The 19,951-nt window shown below is 36.2% G+C and overlaps 1 protein-coding gene across 2 annotated transcripts in view; it reads right to left on the reverse strand.

The window, feature by feature from the left end:
• Positions 1-1,829: 1,829 nt before the first annotated feature.
• Positions 1,830-19,951, reverse strand: part of STXBP3 (syntaxin binding protein 3) — a 56,272-nt gene continuing 38,150 nt past the window's right edge. Inside the window, exons 12-19 of one of the 2 annotated variants that reach the window (XM_061410988.1) lie at positions 19,865-19,930; positions 19,004-19,084; positions 17,980-18,118; positions 16,882-16,988; positions 16,238-16,330; positions 13,957-14,042; positions 5,700-5,848; positions 1,830-4,872 (exon numbers count right to left, since the gene is read on the reverse strand). In XM_061410988.1, the coding sequence (XP_061266972.1) occupies positions 4,778-4,872; positions 5,700-5,848; positions 13,957-14,042; positions 16,238-16,330; positions 16,882-16,988; positions 17,980-18,118; positions 19,004-19,084; positions 19,865-19,930 (816 nt within the window). In that variant the 3' untranslated portion in view covers positions 1,830-4,777. The remainder of the gene's footprint in view (positions 4,873-5,699; positions 5,849-13,956; positions 14,043-16,237; positions 16,331-16,881; positions 16,989-17,979; positions 18,119-19,003; positions 19,085-19,864; positions 19,931-19,951) is intronic. The other variant, XM_061410989.1, reaches the window with a different exon arrangement.

Consider the following 19,951-nt stretch of genomic DNA (forward strand, 5'->3'; position numbering starts at 1 on the left):
TATTAAACCATATTCCAAGTGTAATTTATATTTCCTTGATGAGTATCATTATAAACAATCACCGAATTGTCTAATCCAAGAAACAGAAATCGGGCTATGTCCTTAAGGAATTCTGGGAGAGAGCTAGACTCTGATTTACAAGGATAATTTTATATTTACTGACTCAATAGTTTTTGGCTATCTCCTCCCTCATGAGACTTCTTTGACAGATCTCTTCTAATTCTGCTGCAATAATAAGCCAGAAGAACAAGCTTCTAAAGTAAAAGTAATTGTATCTAGGACTTCCCTGGCAGTCCAGTGGTTAAGACTCTTTCAATTCAGGGGGCACAGGTTCAATTCCTGGTCAGGGAACTAAGATCCTGCATTTTGAGTGGTATAGCCAAAAAATTAAAAAAAAAAGTAATTGTGTATCTAATGCTGAGTCCAGGGACTCAGCAGCATGAGTGGGACTCTTGGTAGAAGGCATTTACTGTCTGAGTCAACTATTAGATTTTACAAATGAAAATTCATCTAACATTCCTTTCAATTGTAATCTTAGTGAATTATTTAAAATAGACCAAATTCATACTAAATAGGAATATATATTTATATTTAATAACCAAAATGTTGCTTTGGTAGTAGAACTTTTACTGTGGGAGGAAAACATTTCTTGTTCCTTTGATTTTAAAAGAAATCCACCTGCATCCTGAAGGGACTCACAAAGGGTACAAATACTTATAGCAGAACTGAGTTATGGAAGCATCACAAGTTAACAAACACACCACCAGGATCTGGCCTGCTTGGATTTAGCTCAAATTCAAGAATTTTTGTGAACTGCTGTTTTTATTTAATTTTTGTGAGTATGACTGAATGATATGAATCCACTACACTTTATAAACCAAGTACATCTCAACAGGAAGCAAAAATGTGCTTCATAGATTGTGAGTCAATCATTTCAATTAGGAGCAACAACAAAAGTGTTTTTCAGGGTCTTTGTACCAGAATCTGCAAAAAAAAAAAAAAAAAAAATCCCCAAATCTGGGTGGGGAATCAGTTTATATTAGGAATTTATGTGTAATGACCTTACACCTTCAAATTCAGTAAGAAATTCAAGAAACAAAGGGGTCTCTCCAACTCTAAGTCTAAAATGTATATGAAACGTAGGCCTACAGGATCTTTTATCAGAGTGACAGGACACAGGGACCACTGCGGTCTGAAGTGACTGGATGGACCAGCATTTGCTGTCATCACACTCTTAGTTCCGTTTGTTACAGGGCATTGGATTAGTGTGGATCTGTTCCATACACGTACTAACCCTGGACAGATAGCTAGCAAGGCATATGAAGATCTCAGATAAAATGCAGATGCCAAAAGATTAGCCTTCTTACTGGCAGTGTACTGTTCTCACGCTCAGCATTCAAAGAAAGCTGTTTATTAGACTGGTGGTTGCCAAGGGAGAGGGGGTTGGAGGAGGGACAGAGTGTTGGGACTGGCAGATATGAGCTTTTATGTAAAGCATGGATGAACAACAAAGTCCTACTGTATAGCACAGAGAACGATATTCACTATCCAAAAGAAGTGTACATGTATGCACAATTCAATCATTTTGCTGTACAACACCACTAACACATTGTAAATCAACTATACTTCAATTAAAAACAAACAAAAGTTTATTAATGTCAAACCTTTCCTCTCCACATATACATGTCATCCAGGTTAAATTATATAAACTTTTTGTACCTTAGCTTTCCTAAGCTTTAAAATGGAGATGATAATAGTGCCTATTTTCAAAGGATTAAATGAGGAGATTAAATGATGTAATATAAGCACTTAAAAACTGCCTCACATATAAAGCATTTGCACATTATTTTATTAGCATTACTTAGTAAAATAGCAAGTTCTGAAATTAGTATGTCAAAACAGTAACTTTCCTATATATAAAAAAATTCTGTCTGAAAAACATGATAGAAGATCCAACTTACGTGGAACCATGAAAAATACTATGGTGATATGCAATACCTGTATAAAGAAAATAATGATTCTTAAGGTCGTGTTTTCCCTGAATTAACCTATAAGTTCACTATGAACCTAATGAAAATATCAAAGTAACTTTTGATATTAACAAAATGATGCTAAAGTTCACTTTTTAAAAATGCAATACCCAGAGAATTTCTGAAAAAAATAATGGTAATTCTGGTATGGGTGGAATAGAGATTATGTCCACCTATTAACACAACCTGAATTAAAATAGGGAGGGACTTCCCTGGTGGCCCACTGGTAAGACGCCACACTCCCAATGCAGGGAGCGGAGGTCCGATGCCTGGTTGGGAAACTATATCTCACATGCCCCAGCTAAGAGTTCGCATGCTCCAACCAAAACTCCCCCATGCAGCACAAAGTTCAAAGATCCTGTGTGCCGCGACTAAGACCCAGCACAGGCAAATAATAATGATTAATAAATTAGAGGGACTTCCCGGGGGCCCAGTGATTGGGACTTTACCTTCCAGTGCAGGGGTGCAGGTTGGATCCCTGGTTGGGGAGCTGGGATCCCACATGCCTTGCAGCCAAAAGGCCACAACAGAACTGAAGCAGTGTTGTAAAAAATTAAAAAAAGACTTTAAAAAAGCAGTCCACATTAAAAAAAAAATCTCTAAAACAGGGAATAAACTGGAAGATTGGGATTGACATATATATTCTACTAAATATAAAATGGATAACTAATAAGGACCTACTGAATAGCACAGCGAACTCTGACTTAGATGGGAAAAGAAGCTAAAGAGTGGACAGACGTATATGTATAACTGATTCACTTTCCTGCACACCTGAAACTAACACAGCATTGTAAATCAACTATACTCCAATAGAAATTTTAAAATATAAAATAGAAGAAAATAAAACAAACTATAAATCAATAAAAAAGAATGTAGAAACAGACCAAAATTCAAACTTAGTTTATGAGCAAGGTATTTCAGATTAATTGGGTAAAGAGGGATTGTCCAATAAAATTTGGTACGGTATCTATTTAGAAAGAAATAAAAATGGATCTTTGTTAAATACTGTATCAGTTAGGGTTCTCTGAAGGAATAGAAACTCCTCTAGATATTTTAAGAAGAGAGTGTTTTAATATAGAGAATTTAGTCCTTAAAAATCATGGGAAAAGCTGCAGGGGAAGAAACTTGGGACTCTATTTTTAGTCTCATGTCATATCACAATCTGACCCAGGGAATAGGAAGGTAGTGCCACCAGCTGCCTCATTGCCATGAGGCAGGTGACAGACACTAAAGCGTGCAGTCTGGTTGCTACAAACAACTGTAGGTAGGAACTTACTTGTCCACTGGCACAGCCACAGCAGATGGCCTCTGCCTCCTTTCTACCTTCAAAACCCCGACCAAATGCAAATATAAAGACAAGCAGAATCTAACCTGTTCAGAACCCCGCTTACCTTTTGAGTCTGAAAAACTTCCTTTTTAGCTTTTCATCCCTTGTTATATGGAATGGGGAGGCATGGGACATAATGCCAAATGCTAAGAGACAATATCTAGCATACATTCTCATATTAAAATCAGTTTCGGCAGGATGGTGAGAGTTACCTATGAAAAATAAAATGAACCCATCAAAACGCTCTAGAAGATCAATGGGTGAATTTACAACCTTAGGTGCAAAGATAGCTCTAAGTACAATACAAATTTGGAGGCCATAAAGGAAAAGTGATAGATTTATCTAAATAAAAATTTTAAATGGTGGTATCAGTATTTTAAATGCACTAACATTTTGATAGCTATGTCCTCACTAGAAATTTACATTAAAGAAATATTTGTGTAAGTTTGCAAAGGTATGTACCCAAACAATGCAGCATTATTTGTAAGAGCAAAATTCTTTAGATAAGTGATATATAAAATTAGGGTCCATTATATGACAGAACATGACGAGGCCAGGTAAAAGGAGAGATCAGGAATGGAGAGGAGAGGTTCCCTTTGTGTAACACATGTACACCCATATCGTCACATTATTCAACCTTATGCAAAGACTACATCATTATCATCTAAGTCAAAAGGAGTTACCTTGGTGGAAAGATTAGGATACATTCTTTTCCTTCTTTGTAATTCTCTTAGAAATTTAAAGTTTCCCAATGTTCCCATCCTCCCCGCCAAAAAACAAAGATAATTTTTGTAAGTATGTATTTATTTTCTTAAAATGTTCATGATTATTTGTTTGATAATTTAAACATTTCAAAATTATATAAAATTGTGTTTTTTAGAAATATCTGGCAAGACAGTAAATGCTGTAAAATATTGCAATTAATGATTGAATTACTTTACATATAAAAGAAGTTATGAATTTCAGTTGAAAGAAAAACTGCACTTTTAGGAAATCATTCTATTATACATATAAATTTACAGTTTTCACTTTTATAATCTTTTCATTTAAAACTGTTTCCCCAAAAACTATATTCCAGCATAAGACAGACAAGTATCTAATAAGTAATTAGTATGTACACAGGTAGGCTGTGAAAAATTAACCACAACTATAATATATTCTGTTCCAAAGCTGAAAACATTTCCTTTTAGAAAGCATTTTAACATTTCTTCTCATCATCCACAAAGCAGCAATAATATTTAAATTAAAAATGGCAAATCCAATGATATGTAATCATAAACAGTCCCTTAAGAAACACATCTGAAAGTCATTATTCCTTAAAATATTTACACTGTTTAAATTACATGAGAGCAACAATGTCTTGATCTATTTTAGTTGAACAAATTAATAAGAATCTCTAAATTGCTCCCCACCCAAAATGTTATTCATCTTTAGTAAAGGAGACTTTATCCTTGGGCTTATTCAGCATCTTTATATCATCCAACAGTTTTCTGGGTGTTAAAATATGCGTGGATCCTGGAAGAGGAAAAGATAAATCTTCAGAGGCCAGCAGTCAAATCAATTTTCCCTGGCTAACTATATTGCCTTGTCCTTCAAATATACAAAGTGCAGTAGCTTGGGGCAGCTTAACAAAATTTCTGTAGGCTGCCTTCCTAAACTACAATATTTTAATCCTTCCTCTTCACTAAGCATGCTCAGTAATCCACAAACAATGCCCACTACTATATTTTGTACTGTAGTTACCACTTTGTACTATATATTGATATACTGAAGAGCAAAATCGGAGGTTAGCCTGTCCCCCTGACAGAACAGCAAGAGTCACTGTGAATTCAGTCACAGAGAACTGTTAAGCAGAACCACAGAATGAAGCTTGATGTACAAATGCGGCATCTCCACACGTCAGGAGAATCTAGGTATCAGTGGCTTTGACTGAAATTCTTAAAACTAAATTCCATACAGGCTCGGCTAACGTCAGGTCCACAGCCACAAAAAGTTTCAAAATGTTTCTGTAGTAGAAATAAATGTTTCAAAAAGTATTTAATCATGAAAGCAAGAAAAGGATAGGATGAAATATTTTAAAGGATGTATTTAATTATATTTAAAGAATGCAATATTCCTGAAACTCATTCTCTCAAAATCAAAACTGTAATTTAAAAAAATCATCAAAAGGTCAACCAGGAAAAAACTGGTACATCAGATAAAACACACTGATACAAAAAATATTTTTTTACACTCAACAATTTAGTTCTAAATGTAAATTACAAGATAAAGTTTTACATATATATTTTTGCATCTAAGAGTTTGTTTTAAAAAAATAGACAAAAGGAAAACACAAGTCTTACCAATAATAACTTCACAGGACTTATGTGCCTGAGAAACTTCATAAGCACAACGCATTTCAGAGTATGTAATCCCTCCAATCACAAAAACAATCAGCTTAGATCCATTTTTTCGATCCTCTAAATAATTAGTTCTGGGTTTTTGCCGAGCACTAAAAAAATAAACACGAACACGTTAAAAATATTTCCAAAGCCATACTGTTTGTAGTCTTTAAAAGAGCCTAACTCAGGCAAACTCAAATTTGGCACCAACTGCACTGATTTTCGGAGAAGGCAATGGCAGCCCACTCCAGTACTCTTGCCTGGAAAATCCCATGGATGGAGGAGCCTGGTGGGCCGCAGTCCATGGGGTCGCTAAGAGTTGGACACGACTGAGCGACTTCACTTTCACTTTTCACTTTCATGAATTGGAGAAGGAAATGGCAACCCACTCCAGTGTTCTTGCCTGGAGAATCCCAGGGACAGGGGAGCCTGGTGGGCTGCCGTCTATGGGGTCGCACAGAGTGGAACACGACAGAAGCGACTTAGCAGCAGCAGCAGCAGCACTGACTTTAAGAAAATGACTTAACTATGGTATGACTGGAGCACCACGAGCTAGGCAGGAGAGCCCAAGTTCAATTTTGATCTGAGAGAGTTTGGACAAATGACTCATAATCTAGCTTAGCATGTTTACCTATAAAACGGAGCTATGTGTGTGTGTGCTCAGTCATGTCCAACTCTTTGCGATCCCATGCACTACATCCCACCAGGCTCCTCTATCCATGGGATTTTCCAGGCAAGAATATTAGAGTGGGTTGCCATTTCCCTCTCCAGGGGACTTCCCAACCCAGGGATCAAAGCTATGTCCCCTGTGTCGCCAGCACTGCAGATGGATTTTTTACCTCTGAGCCATCTGGGAAGCCCCAAACAGAGCTAAGGGCCTGTCTTATTTATTTCAGATAAATACATAGTATACCTGGAAAGTCTATGACTTACTGAAGTTAAATAAAAGCAGGGCAGGTTGCATTGAGACAGTAGTAAGAGTTTTAAAGACATAGAGGAGGTGGGGGAAGCCCAGGTACTGATTTGGAGCTAACATGGTATGGCAATGTCCCTTGCTGGAACTCGCTGAAGTACTGAGATATCCAGACAGGAGATATCCAACACATCTGCACGCCTGTGTTCAATGCAGTTTTAGTCACAACAGTCAAGATATAAAAATAACCTAATGTCCATCAATGAACAAATTGACCAAAAAAAAATTGTGTATATATATATTGTAGAATATTGTTCATCCTTAAAAAAGAAGCAAATTCTTCCATCTGCAACAACATGAATAAACAGGGAGGAAATTATGCTAAGTAAAATAAGGCAGACTCAGAAAGACTGCATGATCTCACTTATATGTGGAATCTAAAACAGTCAAACTCACAGAAGCAGAGAGAAGAATGCTGGTGGTCTGGGAAGGTGGGCAGGGGAAGGGAATGAGACAATGTTGGTCAAAAGGGCACAAAATTCAACCATGCAAGATGAGTAAGTTCTAGAGATCTAATATAGAGCGTGGAGACTATAGTTAACAAAACCACACTGTATATTTGAAATATGCTAAGAGGACAGATTTTAATTAAGTCTTCTTGCCACAAAAAAAGAAAGGAAAGAAGGAAAATGGTAATTATGTGTATGTGGAGGTGATCGATATATTAACTAGCTTGTGGTGATTTCACAATGTATATGTATCAAACATCAAGCTGTATACCTTAAACATATGCAACATTATGAAATCAATTACCTCAATAATGCTGGTTAAAAAAAAGAGCAATGTGGGTTCCAATTCTGATTCTGCTTCTTTTTAATTCTGTATTATTTTTAGCAAGTTACTTAACCTCTCTCTAAACCTCAAGGGTTTTTTTCAAGATTAAATGCAATAATATACAGAAGACACTGTATGGGATACAGTGATACTGGGAAACCACTGAATAAACAGCTGTTATTTCTACCTCCTTCCCCCTTAGAATGCTCTAGATCTGCACTGATCAAGATAGTAGTCACTAGCCACATGAGGCAATTTAAACTTAACTAAAATTAAAAATTCAGTTTCTCAGTCACACTAGCTACGTATCAAGTGCTCAATAGTTATATATGGCTAGTGGTTATAAACAGGACAGTGAAGATAAAGGACATTCCATTATTGTAAGAAAGTTCTATTGGGTAGCACTGCTTTAAATCATAAAAATCACTATATTTGTTCCCATACCCCATGGGTAGAAATTCTGAGCTTTTATTTGAAAACTAAGTATTTTAGAATAAACATTTATGTAATCTATTAAAAATATGTCTAAATTATATATGTGTTCTAGTGAAATAAACCTTCTCCTTTTCCTAGTGTAAGAATAATATCCAATGTATTATCTTATACTCACTTTGGAAACCATATTCTAGATACCTCTAAGACATACAATATAGGATATCATGGTAAACTTTTAATAATGTTCTCAGTCTAGCCTTTTGGATGGTAATTTCCATCTGCCATTGTAAGGAATGACGAGATAATAAACAACAGAAAAAGTAAAGAGATTTAGTAGCTGGTTTTGAAAGGTGAAAGAGGAACAAGACACATTCTTGGTTTCCATACAGAATAAATCAAGGACATACTAAAAGTACAACTGTGGTTTAAAAATGTCCAAAAAAGGCAAGATAAATCTAGAAAGCAAAAGAAAAACCAGTAATATTTGCTCAAAATGATTATGTGATTCGAACAATTTTTAAACTTCTGAATAGCAATTTCAGGACAACAGGATTACATTTAATGTGTTTCATATGTATGTCTAAGACACTGTAATAGTTTTATACTGTGAAAGACACATAAATGATTACATCTCTGTATCCTAGAACTCTCACTCCAGAAACCACCTAGAAGCTCCTGTTAAAATAAGAGCAAACATCTGTTTAAAAGCATAGCTGAAAGATGCACATGCAAAACCTCTCTGAAGGTAACTCTCTCTCGATCCTGGGTACTGAAATAAGCTCAGAATCCAAAACAACAAAGCACATGAGGAAATAAGCAACCGTTAAGTGTCTGCACAAATGAAAAGCAGTAAAATTAGAACCCAAAGAATGTCACATGTTGAATTTAGTAAATTTTAGTATTTATTATTTTAGTAAAAAATAGACTAAGTATGTTGAAAATGATAAAGTAAAACAGAAAGCAAACAAAATAAGGACAAGCATATCGAAAAAGAAACAAGGACAATTTCTAAAAAGAAAGAAAGAAAGAAAGAAGGAAAAGTAAAGTCGATGAACACAGAAACTAAAAAATAAATAAATACAGCTTACTCAGCAGTTTAGGTACAAATTTAAGACAGAACTAAAGAATTGAAAATTAAATCCAAAGAAAATTTTCTAAAATGAAATACAAAAAGTAAAAGAAATATTAACACTTGAGAGATATTACAAGGCATGAAAATAATGAGATGTTTGAATAAAATAAGAATTTATAAAAGATATGAAACCTAAGATTTTAGGAAATACATTTGAATCCCAATGAAAGAAATAAAAATAAACCCTCAGGTAGACATAGAATGGCACCCCACTCCAGTACTCCTGCCTGGAAAATCCCATGGACAGAGGAGCCTGGAAGGCTGCAGTCCATGGGGTCGCTGAGGGTCGGACATGACTGAGTGACTTCACTTTCACTTTTCACTTTCATGCATTGGAGAAGGAAATGGCAACCCACTCCAGTGTTCTTGCCTGCAGAATCCCAGGAACGGGGGAGCCTGGTGGGCTTCCGTCTATGGGGTCACACAGAGTCGGACACGACTGAAGTGACTTAGCAGCAGCAGCAGCAGACATAGAATAGGGAAATGTACAGAATATCAAAGATAAAAGCAACCAGAGAGAAAAGGCAAATTACCTATATAAAAGTATGATGAAACTGACAGAAAACACCCCACCTCCATACATACACCTTCCCAAGAGCTAAAGTGGAAACCAAGAAACAGCAGAATAACACCTCAGTGTTGCATGAAAATTACCATGAACCTAGAAATTCAAAGCTATCATATAAGAACAATAATAAAGACATTTTCAGACAGACAAAACCATAGAGACCCTACCACCAAGAGACCCACACTGAAGAAATTTCTGAAGGATACACATCAGAAAAGAATATAACTGAGCTCAAAAAAGGGGATGCAAGCAGAAGTGGTACACAACATGACTGGTTAATATACACATACAACTAAGAAAAATAATGGTCACCATTAATTCTGGAAATAAAAAAGACATAAGGTAAACAATAAAGAATTAAGAGAACATTTAAGGAGTGCATAGTTTGAATTAAGTTTTCTAAGGCTCCGTACTGTTCATCAAAAGGGCAAAGATACTAATCTCAGACTTTGGTGAGTCAAAGATGTGTACTATAATTCTAAAGATAACTGCTATGAAAGTACAAATAAGCTATGTAACTTCTAAAATAGGAGAAAAGGGAAAAATAAAATTAAATAAAAGGTCCTTAGATCAAGAGAATTACCCTAAAGAAATACTCAAACACACGTAAATGTGTGAGAATGCTCACTGCATATTGTTAGGAAGGATGCTAGTTTTGACCTAGTCTAAATTTCCACTGTGTGGAAAATACATGAATAAACTGTGATAATCATATAAGAATACACCAAACAGCAGTAAAAAACTTTATACATGTATCAATTTGGGATAAGTATCAAAGGATAATGTTGAGAAATACTTAAAAGCAAGTTGCAGGACTTCCCTGGTGATACAGTGGATAAGAATCTGCCTGCCAATGCAGGGGACACGGGTTTGATCCTTGGATTGGGAAGATCCCACATGTGCAGAGCAACTAAAGCCCATGCACAACTACTGAGCCAGTGCTCTCGAGCTCTTGAGCTGCAACTACTGAAACCCACATGTCACAACTGCTGAGCCTGTGTGCTGCAACTTCAGAAGCCATGAACCTTGAGCCTGTAGCAACACGGGAAGCCCTGCAACGAGAAGCCCGCGTACAACAAAGACCAGCCTCTGCTCACCAAACTAGAAAAAGCCTGTACACAGCAACGAAGACCCAGTGCAACCGTAAATAAATAAATTAATTAATAAAAAAAAAAGTTGCAGGAAGACACAACATGACACCATTTATATTAAGATTAAAAACAAAGATAGCTTGGGGTCATGATAGAGTAAGATGGTCAGAAGGCTGCCCACCAAGAAAACAAGTATAAACCTGGATGAAACTGTGGGGGAAAAAACCATTTCAGATCACTTGGGAAAATGAACCACAGGCAAATGACAAATTAAGAAGAATTTACTCTTTAAAAATGTTAGCTCTCTCTCTCTCTTCCTCTCTTCCTGCTTTTCTCACTTTTCTCTCCCCCTTCCTTTTTCGCTGCCCTTCTCTTTCCTTCGTTTCTTTCCCTTTACCCTCTTTCTCTCTTTTTCTTCCCTCCTCCCTCTCTATCTCTTTTTCTAACTTCCTTTCTTCCTTTCTCAATCTTGCTGCGTTCCCTGATTCCTTCCTTCTCTGTTCCTCTCTCCTTTTCACTCTTTAGCTTTTTCTCTATCTTTAGATCTTTCTCTATTTTCTTTCTTTTTTTCTTTTTCACTTTTTTCTTTTTATTTTTTTCTCTCTTTTTTTTTTTTTGGCTTGGGTGAGGCCCCCCTGAGGGGGTTTTCTGCAAGGAGCAGGCTCTGTATATTGTGTATGTTTTAAAAGCTCCTTTGTTTAAAAGAAATTTTTTTTTTTTTTAATCTTTTTCAGCCTTAGGCAATGGTCTGGGAGGCTTTGGATGTAAACTGGGGAATTCTTAGGCCCTGGGAGGTGCAAGCGGAGGTGGGGTAGTCGCCTTAAATCAGAAATTGTTGGATAAATTTTTAAAGGTTTGTGTAGAGGGGGAGGGGGCTCGTCAGGGTGCCCGGCCGTTGCATCCTGTAAGCCCTCTCCTTCCTCCGGAGGTAGAGCACAGTCTCCCTCCTTTTCTTTGTCAATGGCAGAAAATATGATCTGCGCAGGAGGTGGAGACCCACTACCATCCACCGCTATAGCCTCTCCCATAGGCTATCCAACAGCCTCATGGAAAAAAAAAAAAATGTTAATATATAGGTAAGAATGGTGGTGGTGACTATGCAACCTTTTGGCCTGAGGTTACATCCAACCTGCACAGTTCTTCCAACTCAGCAAAAACTGTAGCTTTACTGACTTGAAGCTGGCTGAGAGAACCACCAATTCTACTGCCTGAGGTGGAAGACTTGATACAAGGTAGGAAGCAGAGTGAGTACAAAATCCTACAGCTTTGCTAGTTAAAGGCAGACCTGGTTTAAAGACCTGCAGCACTGGTAGCACAAACCTTGGTCCCAGGATGGGACAGGTGGTATATCAGCCAAAATTTAATGGGGAAACCCTGAGACTAAGAAAGCCAAAGAAGACAAAGTCCCCCCACATCCTTAGCGACTGCCAAATTATGCCTGTGCCAGGGTAAGCCAGAGAAAGCCCAAGGAAAAAAATAAGAAAAAAAGAAGGGGGATAGTGGGGAGAAGACTCAAGAACTGACTATGATTTGTAATGCAGTCCTTAACCCACAATCAGATTGATCAGTGGTCGATGGAAGGTTTACAGGCTTGAGGTGTCTAAATACAAGCTCTGCCAAGATAACTGGCTGACCTCTAAACTATTCAGACATAGGGCAACTACTAGGAACCAAGCTAAAAAATTAAATTTAAAATAAAAAAAGCCCTACAATGACATCAGTGGCTACACTGCAAGGGGCATTGATCCCACAGCTTAAAATCTATACAAGTTACTAAAACAAAAAACAACTTAGAGTTGCTGTTACACAAAACAGTGTCTTAAAGGCTTAATTTTCAGCCAAAAATTAGTAGATGTGTAAGAAAACAATAAAGGATGATCCACATGCTGGAAAAAAAACCATCAACAGAAACTGACCCTAAGTGAATCCAGATGTTGGATTTACCAGACTTCAAAGATCCTATTATAAATATGATCAAATAATTAAAGAAAATTATGCTAGCAATATGTTAATCAATGGAGAATTTCAAAAGAGAAATGGAAAGTAAAAACGAAGCAAATGGAAATTCAAAAGGTGATTAGTACAATAATGAAATGAAAAATTGAGTAGATGGGCTCGATAGCAGATTTGAGATGTCAGATTAAAGAATCAAAGAACTGAAGATGGATCAATAGATATTAGCATATCTGAAGAACAGAAAGAAGAAAGATGGAAGAAAGGTAAACAGAGCCTCAGTGACCCATAAGACAAAGTCAAACGTTCCAACATCTGGGTGATGGACTTTCAAAAGCAGATGAGGGAGAAAGAAGTGGGCAGAAAAAATTTGAAGAAACAGCAACTGAAAACCTCTGAAATTTTGATGAGAACAATTAACTTGTAAATCCAAGAAAATTCAACTAATCCCAGGAAGAACAAACACAACAAGAACTCCACTTGGGCACACAACAGTTAAACTGCTAAAAGCCAAAGACCAGTAGAAAAATCCTACAAAACAGAACTCTATATACATTGTTTAGAATACAAATATATGTAGAAAATGTATGAAGATATATAGATCAATGATAAACAGCAAATTCAAGATAGTGAAGAAGGGAGAATAATAAAAATCAGAGAGTGATATATAGGAAGCTTGAACTGTACTTAAAATGATTCATTTGTTAATCTGGGCACCAAGTATAGGGTATGCATTATAATACTCTCTACAGCTTTCTGAATGCTTCAAATATTTTCTCACCAAAAGTCATCAAAAAGGATTTTGTCATCTGCTAATGTGAAGGAAAAAAAAGATAAGGGGAGAAACTCTTCTCTAGTTTCATGAAAATATTTTTTATAATAAAGCACATTTTCATATTGCCTCTCTGTGTGTATGTGTGCATGTGTGTCTGTATGTCAGTCGTTCAGTCATGTCCGGCTCTTTGTGACCCCATGGACTTTTCTGTCCATGGAATTTTCCTGGCAAGAATATTGGAGTGAGTTACCATTTCCTACTCCAGGGGATCTTCCCAACCAGGGATCAAACCCAAGTCTCTTACACTGGCAGGAGGATTCTTTACCACTGTGCCACCTGGGAAGCCCCATTGCTTATCTGGATTCATTAAGACAGTTCCAGTTACAGAAAAACTACCTTTTAAGTGACTACATGCTTCAAGGAGAGTTATCAATATAGGAATATCTGTGTACCATTTCAATTATTAGTCTGCAATATCACAGTGAAAATTTCACTGACTTTCATTTACAGATTTTACCTTACAGCTCCTGAGCCATTCCAGACTGCTGGGCACTGGGAACAATATGGCCACTCTTTTGAATCTAATCTGTTATCAATGGCATCCTAGGGAAGATAAGAAATCCATCAAGAAGATACTATAAACTCCAATATTTTGTTTGTTTTACATAAAACTCAAAACTTGTATTTACAATTAAAGACCACAAGGATACATATTTAATAAAATAAGGTTAGCCCTCTTTTTGAAACTCACAAATCTTATTTGCTACAAAATTAATGCAATTATTAAACCAATATTTATTGCATGCCTACATTTCTTATTTAGAGGGTTACCACTTTGGTGTAAAAATCCCAGGTACTTTATCAGGGTCTTTATCTCGAGAATGCTAGGGGTTTGTAAATACCATCTCAACCCTGACAGACTTCTTAGGCTACCAGAGTCCAGGCCTTGCCTTTCATAGCTGAAGTCGTTCAGTCGTGTCCAACTCTTTGCGACCCCATGGACAATAGCCTACCAGGCTCCTTCGTCCATGGGATTTTCCAGGCAAGAATACTGGAGTGGGTTGCCATTTCCTCCTCCAGGAGATCTTCCCGATGCAGGGACTGAACCTCGGTCTCCTGCATTGTAGGCAGACACCTTACCGTCTGAGCCACCAGTGAAGTCTTTGCCCTTCACAGTGACAGCTTTAAAACAAAACATGCATCCTGGCCTAGGTGTATTCAAGACTATCTGATGAGATGGAAGAAGCTTTCTTTTTCATTTAAAAATGTTTCCTTCTTTTTACGGTTAACATCTTACGATATTTATGTGTATGTATATAATACACACATAGTGTTTGATCAGTACAGCATTTATATAGCTTATAAATAAATGTATAGTGTTTTAATCAGTACAGCACTTACACAGTTTATAAACAGCCACATACTGTAGGCTCCTGGTCACATTTATTATGAGAAGTATACGTAATTAAAAGTTTGAAGACCACCGATTTAGAACACCGCAGCTTTAGAACATGGTTGCACAAACAGTAACAATAAGTAGGAATGGACACAAGGTCCTCTGTAGTCCTGCTGCTGCTGCTGCTAAGTCGTTTCAGTCATGTCCAACTCTGTGCGACCCCACAGACTGCAGCCCACCAGGCTCCCCCGTCCCTGGGATTCTCCAGGCAAGAACGCTGGAGTGGGTTGCCATTTCCTTCTCCAATGCATGAAAGTGAAAAGTGAAAGTGAAGTCGCTCAGTCGTGTCTGACTCTTAGAGACCCCATGGACTGCAGCCACCAGGCTCTTCCATCCATGGGATTTTCCAGGCAAGAGTACTGAAGTGGGGTACCATCGCCTTCTCTGTCTATAGTCCTAGAGTATTTCAATAAGACTGCAAGATGTGAAGAATCAAAGCTTCAGGAGAACCCCAAAGGCCTTAGGTTGCTACTGAAGTAAAGTGGAGTTTTTGAATTTAACATGTAAATCCTTGTTAAAAGGTTTGAGAAGGTCAATTCTTATTTTTAAAATACTATCAATAGCAAAGAAAAACTCCTTAGTTCCACATTCTTGTTACAGATCAGGAAAAAAAAAATCTTACATTGCAGGGAAAAAAGTCTAAACTCTGAAATCTTCATCTTAAATCAAGCATGTGTAAATGACACAGAATTAGTCAAGCAAAAAAGAAAAATCATGGGATAAACTGTACACAATTTCCAAAGGAAAGTAGAAATTAATGTTTAATAAGTTAAAGGCAAATTGGAATAAATAGAACTATCTGATTATGACTTTATTGAGCTCATAATGCAATTATTAGTTCATTTTCTAATTTCCTATAATTGAAAATTATTTTCTAAAAGCAAACAGTACTAAAAAAATCAGGCATCTGTCGATTATAAAAGCAAACGATAGTGAGGTTTACATTTTAATCACAAATCCATTTCTAAGAATATTGGAATTTAACACTCTAATAGTGATCACAAAAAATGTTGTTTTGTTGAACTTTCATTCAACTAAATTATTCATATTTCTGCTACATAGTAATTTCAAACAACAGAGTCTTTTTCATAAAGCATGCCTGTGCTTATCTTTTTAAATTTATTTTGAGGCAATTAGTGGTATGAATTGGCAGTCTTTAAGGGAGAACTTTCAAAAGCTTCCTCTCCTCCCTTGATATCGGATACAGCCTTCTTTTGTGAACCCTCTCAGTACTGCAGATAATTCCTGACCCAAAGATATGCTCAAACTGACAGATAAATGGACAGAGAGTAAAAAATATTCTGCAAAGGGCAGAGTATAAATAAAATTTAATGAATTTTACCTCCAAAATATCTTTGATGAAAGGTGTCCATCTAGACAGTTGAAAAGTTTCTTCTGCAGACCGATCCTTTCTTGATGGTTTGCCTTGTTGAGACTAATATAATTAGAAGAAAAAAACTAAAGATCAGTGATTTTATTTAGTGATACTCTTTATCTTTTCTATCAAGATGTTTAATTTACAACAAATACTATGTTGTATTTGACTTAAAACTAAGAGTGGAAAAGTCCACTAAAAAAATCTGAATAGGTGTAGTCACATAACTTCACAGTATTTCTGTACATTAATGATAAAATTTATGATAGTATCAGAAAGTGTGTTTTCTCCAAAATGCTTATATAAAACTTGATGGGAAAGAGTAAGATTCTACAGACTTCTTCAAATTTTGCTATAAATAAATCATAGAAAGAAAAGCATAAATAGCAAATTACAATGGAAGCTAAAAGATATAAATTCACTAGAAAAATGTATTTGTCCAAATTACTCATACATGGAAAAGAAAAGAAAAATTTTAATATTTTATTTACCAAATCTACAAAGGAAATTAAGAAGACTGTCCACATGGATTCCCACATAAGAAAACACATTTAATGCAAACAACCATGCACGCACATGTATAAGTTTATACAGAATGTAAGATTTCTTACTGGAGGGACAATGGGAACACCGAGGTAGCTCCAGTTACGAATCATGTCACTCTCATTTTCTATCTTTACATTCTGGATCAATCTGTCCAAGTTTTCTTCTGTAGTTCCTTAGATAAATAAAAATGAATGCACAGTCAAATAATTGCTACCACAATCATTTCTAGGTTTACGTACCCAAGAATAAAGCTTTTTTTTTTTTAAAGAAAGCAAACATTTAAATTATATAACCTTCAATCTGCTCCCAATTCCACATTTTTCCTTTTATTTATCTTAATCAACTTTAACCACTACTTTTGATTCTACCAGGGTTTGATCCCTGGGTTGGGAAGATCCCCTGGAGAAGGGAAAGGCTACCTACTCCAGTATTCTGGCCTGGGGAATTCCATGGACTTTACAGTCCATGGGGTCGCAAAAAGACACGACTGAGCGACTTTCACTTTCACTTTTCACTTTAATTTTTCTAAGATTCTCTTATGACCAGTAGTAAACCACTTATTGTAAAGTAATTTTAGATCTGGGTACTCCTTGGAAGGAAAGTTATGACCAACCTAGATAGCATATTCAAAAGCAGAGACATTACTTTGCCAACAAAGGTCCGTCTAGTCAAGGCTATGGTTTTTCCAGTGGTCATGTATGGATGTGAGAGTTGGACTGTGAAGAAAGCTGAGTGCCGAAGAATTGATGCTTTTGAACTGTGGTGTTGGAGAAGATTCTTGAGAGTCCCTTGGACTGCAAGGAGATCCAACCAGTCCATCCTAAAGGAGATCAGCCCTGGGTGTTCTTTGGAAGGAATGATGCTAAAGCTGCAACTCCAATACTTTGGCCACCTCATGTGAACAGCCGACTGATTGGAAAAGACCCTGATGCTGGGAGGGATTGGGGGCAGGAGGAGAAGGGGATGACAGAGGATGAGATGGCTGGATGGCATCACCAACTCGATGGACATGAGTGTGAGTGAACTCTGGGAGTTGGTGATGGACAGAGAGGCCTGGCGTGCTGCTCTTCATGGGGTCGCCAAGAGTCAGACACGACTGAGCGACTGAACTGAACTGATCTTTATCTTAATATATTTATTAAAAAGTAAACAATCTATATTACCATTAATACTGAAGATATAAAGTAGGATTGCTCTTATTTTATCATAATTATCATGATTTTTACTGAGTAGAACTGGAAGGAGTACTCGCATAGCATCTTTGACTTTCTGTCCTTCTGCATCAGTTCCAAGTGCCAGGTCCTTAATGAAAATGAAATATAGTCAGTGGTCTATGATCTAAATTCATTTTTCAGTTAAAAATATTACTAAAATTTGCCAAATTTTAATGGAAAATTGATGATATTTCATAGGAAATGTGAGCATCACTTGTAAACTATTACTGTATAAAATGTAAAAAGTCAAAACAATTCAGAAAGGAAGAAAATCATTAATCTAAACTTTTGCTAACATGGTAGACATGAGCTACATGTGGCTACTGAGCACTTGAAATGGCTCTAGTCTGAATCAAGATGTGCTGTAAGTTAAAACAACAGTTTGAAGATTTACATTTGAAAAAAAAGTGTAACATATTTCAATAATTGTTTTAATACTGATTACATGTTGAAATGATAGTATTTTGGATGTACTGAGTTAAATCAAGTATATTATTAAAATTAACCACACTCATCTCATTTTACATTTTTAATGTAATGACTAGAATATTTAAAATTAAATATGACTTGCATTCTATTTCTATTAGTACTGATTTGAACAGTTTTGGCATCAGAGAGGAGCCTTTCATTAAATGTGCCTACACAGTACTCTGCAGGGTGTTACCTGAAATGCTGCACCCACTGAAAAAGGCCAGTCAACAATGTTACCCTGAATTAATGCTCCAAACATTGAAATCATCCCATTCAACCAAACATGCAGATTAGGAGGGACAGCCTACTATTAACATGATACTGTATAGCTACTTGTTAGCGTTGGTAAGGAATATTGTATTAAATACCAAGTGGGTGTATCTCCTCCTAAAAGAGATTGTGTGGTTTAGGGCACTATATTGAGCAGAAAGTTAGGTTTTACCTTACAGAGTTAATTCTGGAAATCTACCTTGAATGTAGGTGTTTCTGATTCTGCACTTACCTGTTCAGTTTTGCAGAGCTTTTCTATATTAGGCTTGAACTTATTCATGCAATCTTCTGCTAAGTTAAGATGAACAACTTGCTGAAAAACAGAAAAAAATCAATTATTTAAAGCATTTTCATTTCTTTCTGTGTAACTTATAATGCTAAACTTTTGAGATGGGCCTGAAGGGAAGTATGAGCTTATGTGGGAAGGAGGTACCATGTAAATCAAGGGAAACAACTCAAGAAAGGAAAAAAAGTGGAAATTATCATGATCTAAAGGGGACACTCAATAGACCACAAAAAACAGAACGAAAGGGTTGAACTTATATTGGGTTTACAAGTAGTGAAAAATAAAGTGAGAAAAAACCAGTAAAGTCCATAAAGTCAAGCAGAAAAAGTTTGAATTTACGTTATTGATTTTTGATTAGGGAGTAATACAATAAAAAAAAATTTAAATATTATTCTGACAATGACTTCTGAGAAGGACTGGAACAGCAAAAACAAACAAAAAATAGTTTACCTGCCCACACAGCTTTAATTGCTTTAAAATTTACTAATATATAACTATTGATTCAAAGAAGCAAGCATAATAACAAGGACTTGTCAATCCAATATTGAATTTTCTTATTAAGCTGATAAAAAATAAAAGTTTCTCTGGCTGTTCAAGACAAAGATATAAAAATGTTTTGGCTGGACTTGAACAAATATAGAGAATTCTATTGGGTAGCTTAGACATTTGGGGCATTTCTCAGACCTAAAGTAAGGGTTCAAAGGACAACTAATACCAAGTATTCCATGACACCCAATGCTAAACTTGACTACAGAACTGGGTGGACTAATAAATTAAAAATGATTTCTTATATATGATATCACTTACCTTAGTAATCTGTTTACGGAAATGAGGCATCTTTTTCATCAGCTGGGTAAGAGCACTAAGTGATGTCTAGGAAAAATCAAACATTTT

This window comes from Bos javanicus, chromosome 3 (genome assembly GCF_032452875.1).
Source record: "Bos javanicus breed banteng chromosome 3, ARS-OSU_banteng_1.0, whole genome shotgun sequence".
NCBI classification, from domain to species: domain Eukaryota; kingdom Metazoa; phylum Chordata; class Mammalia; order Artiodactyla; family Bovidae; genus Bos; species Bos javanicus.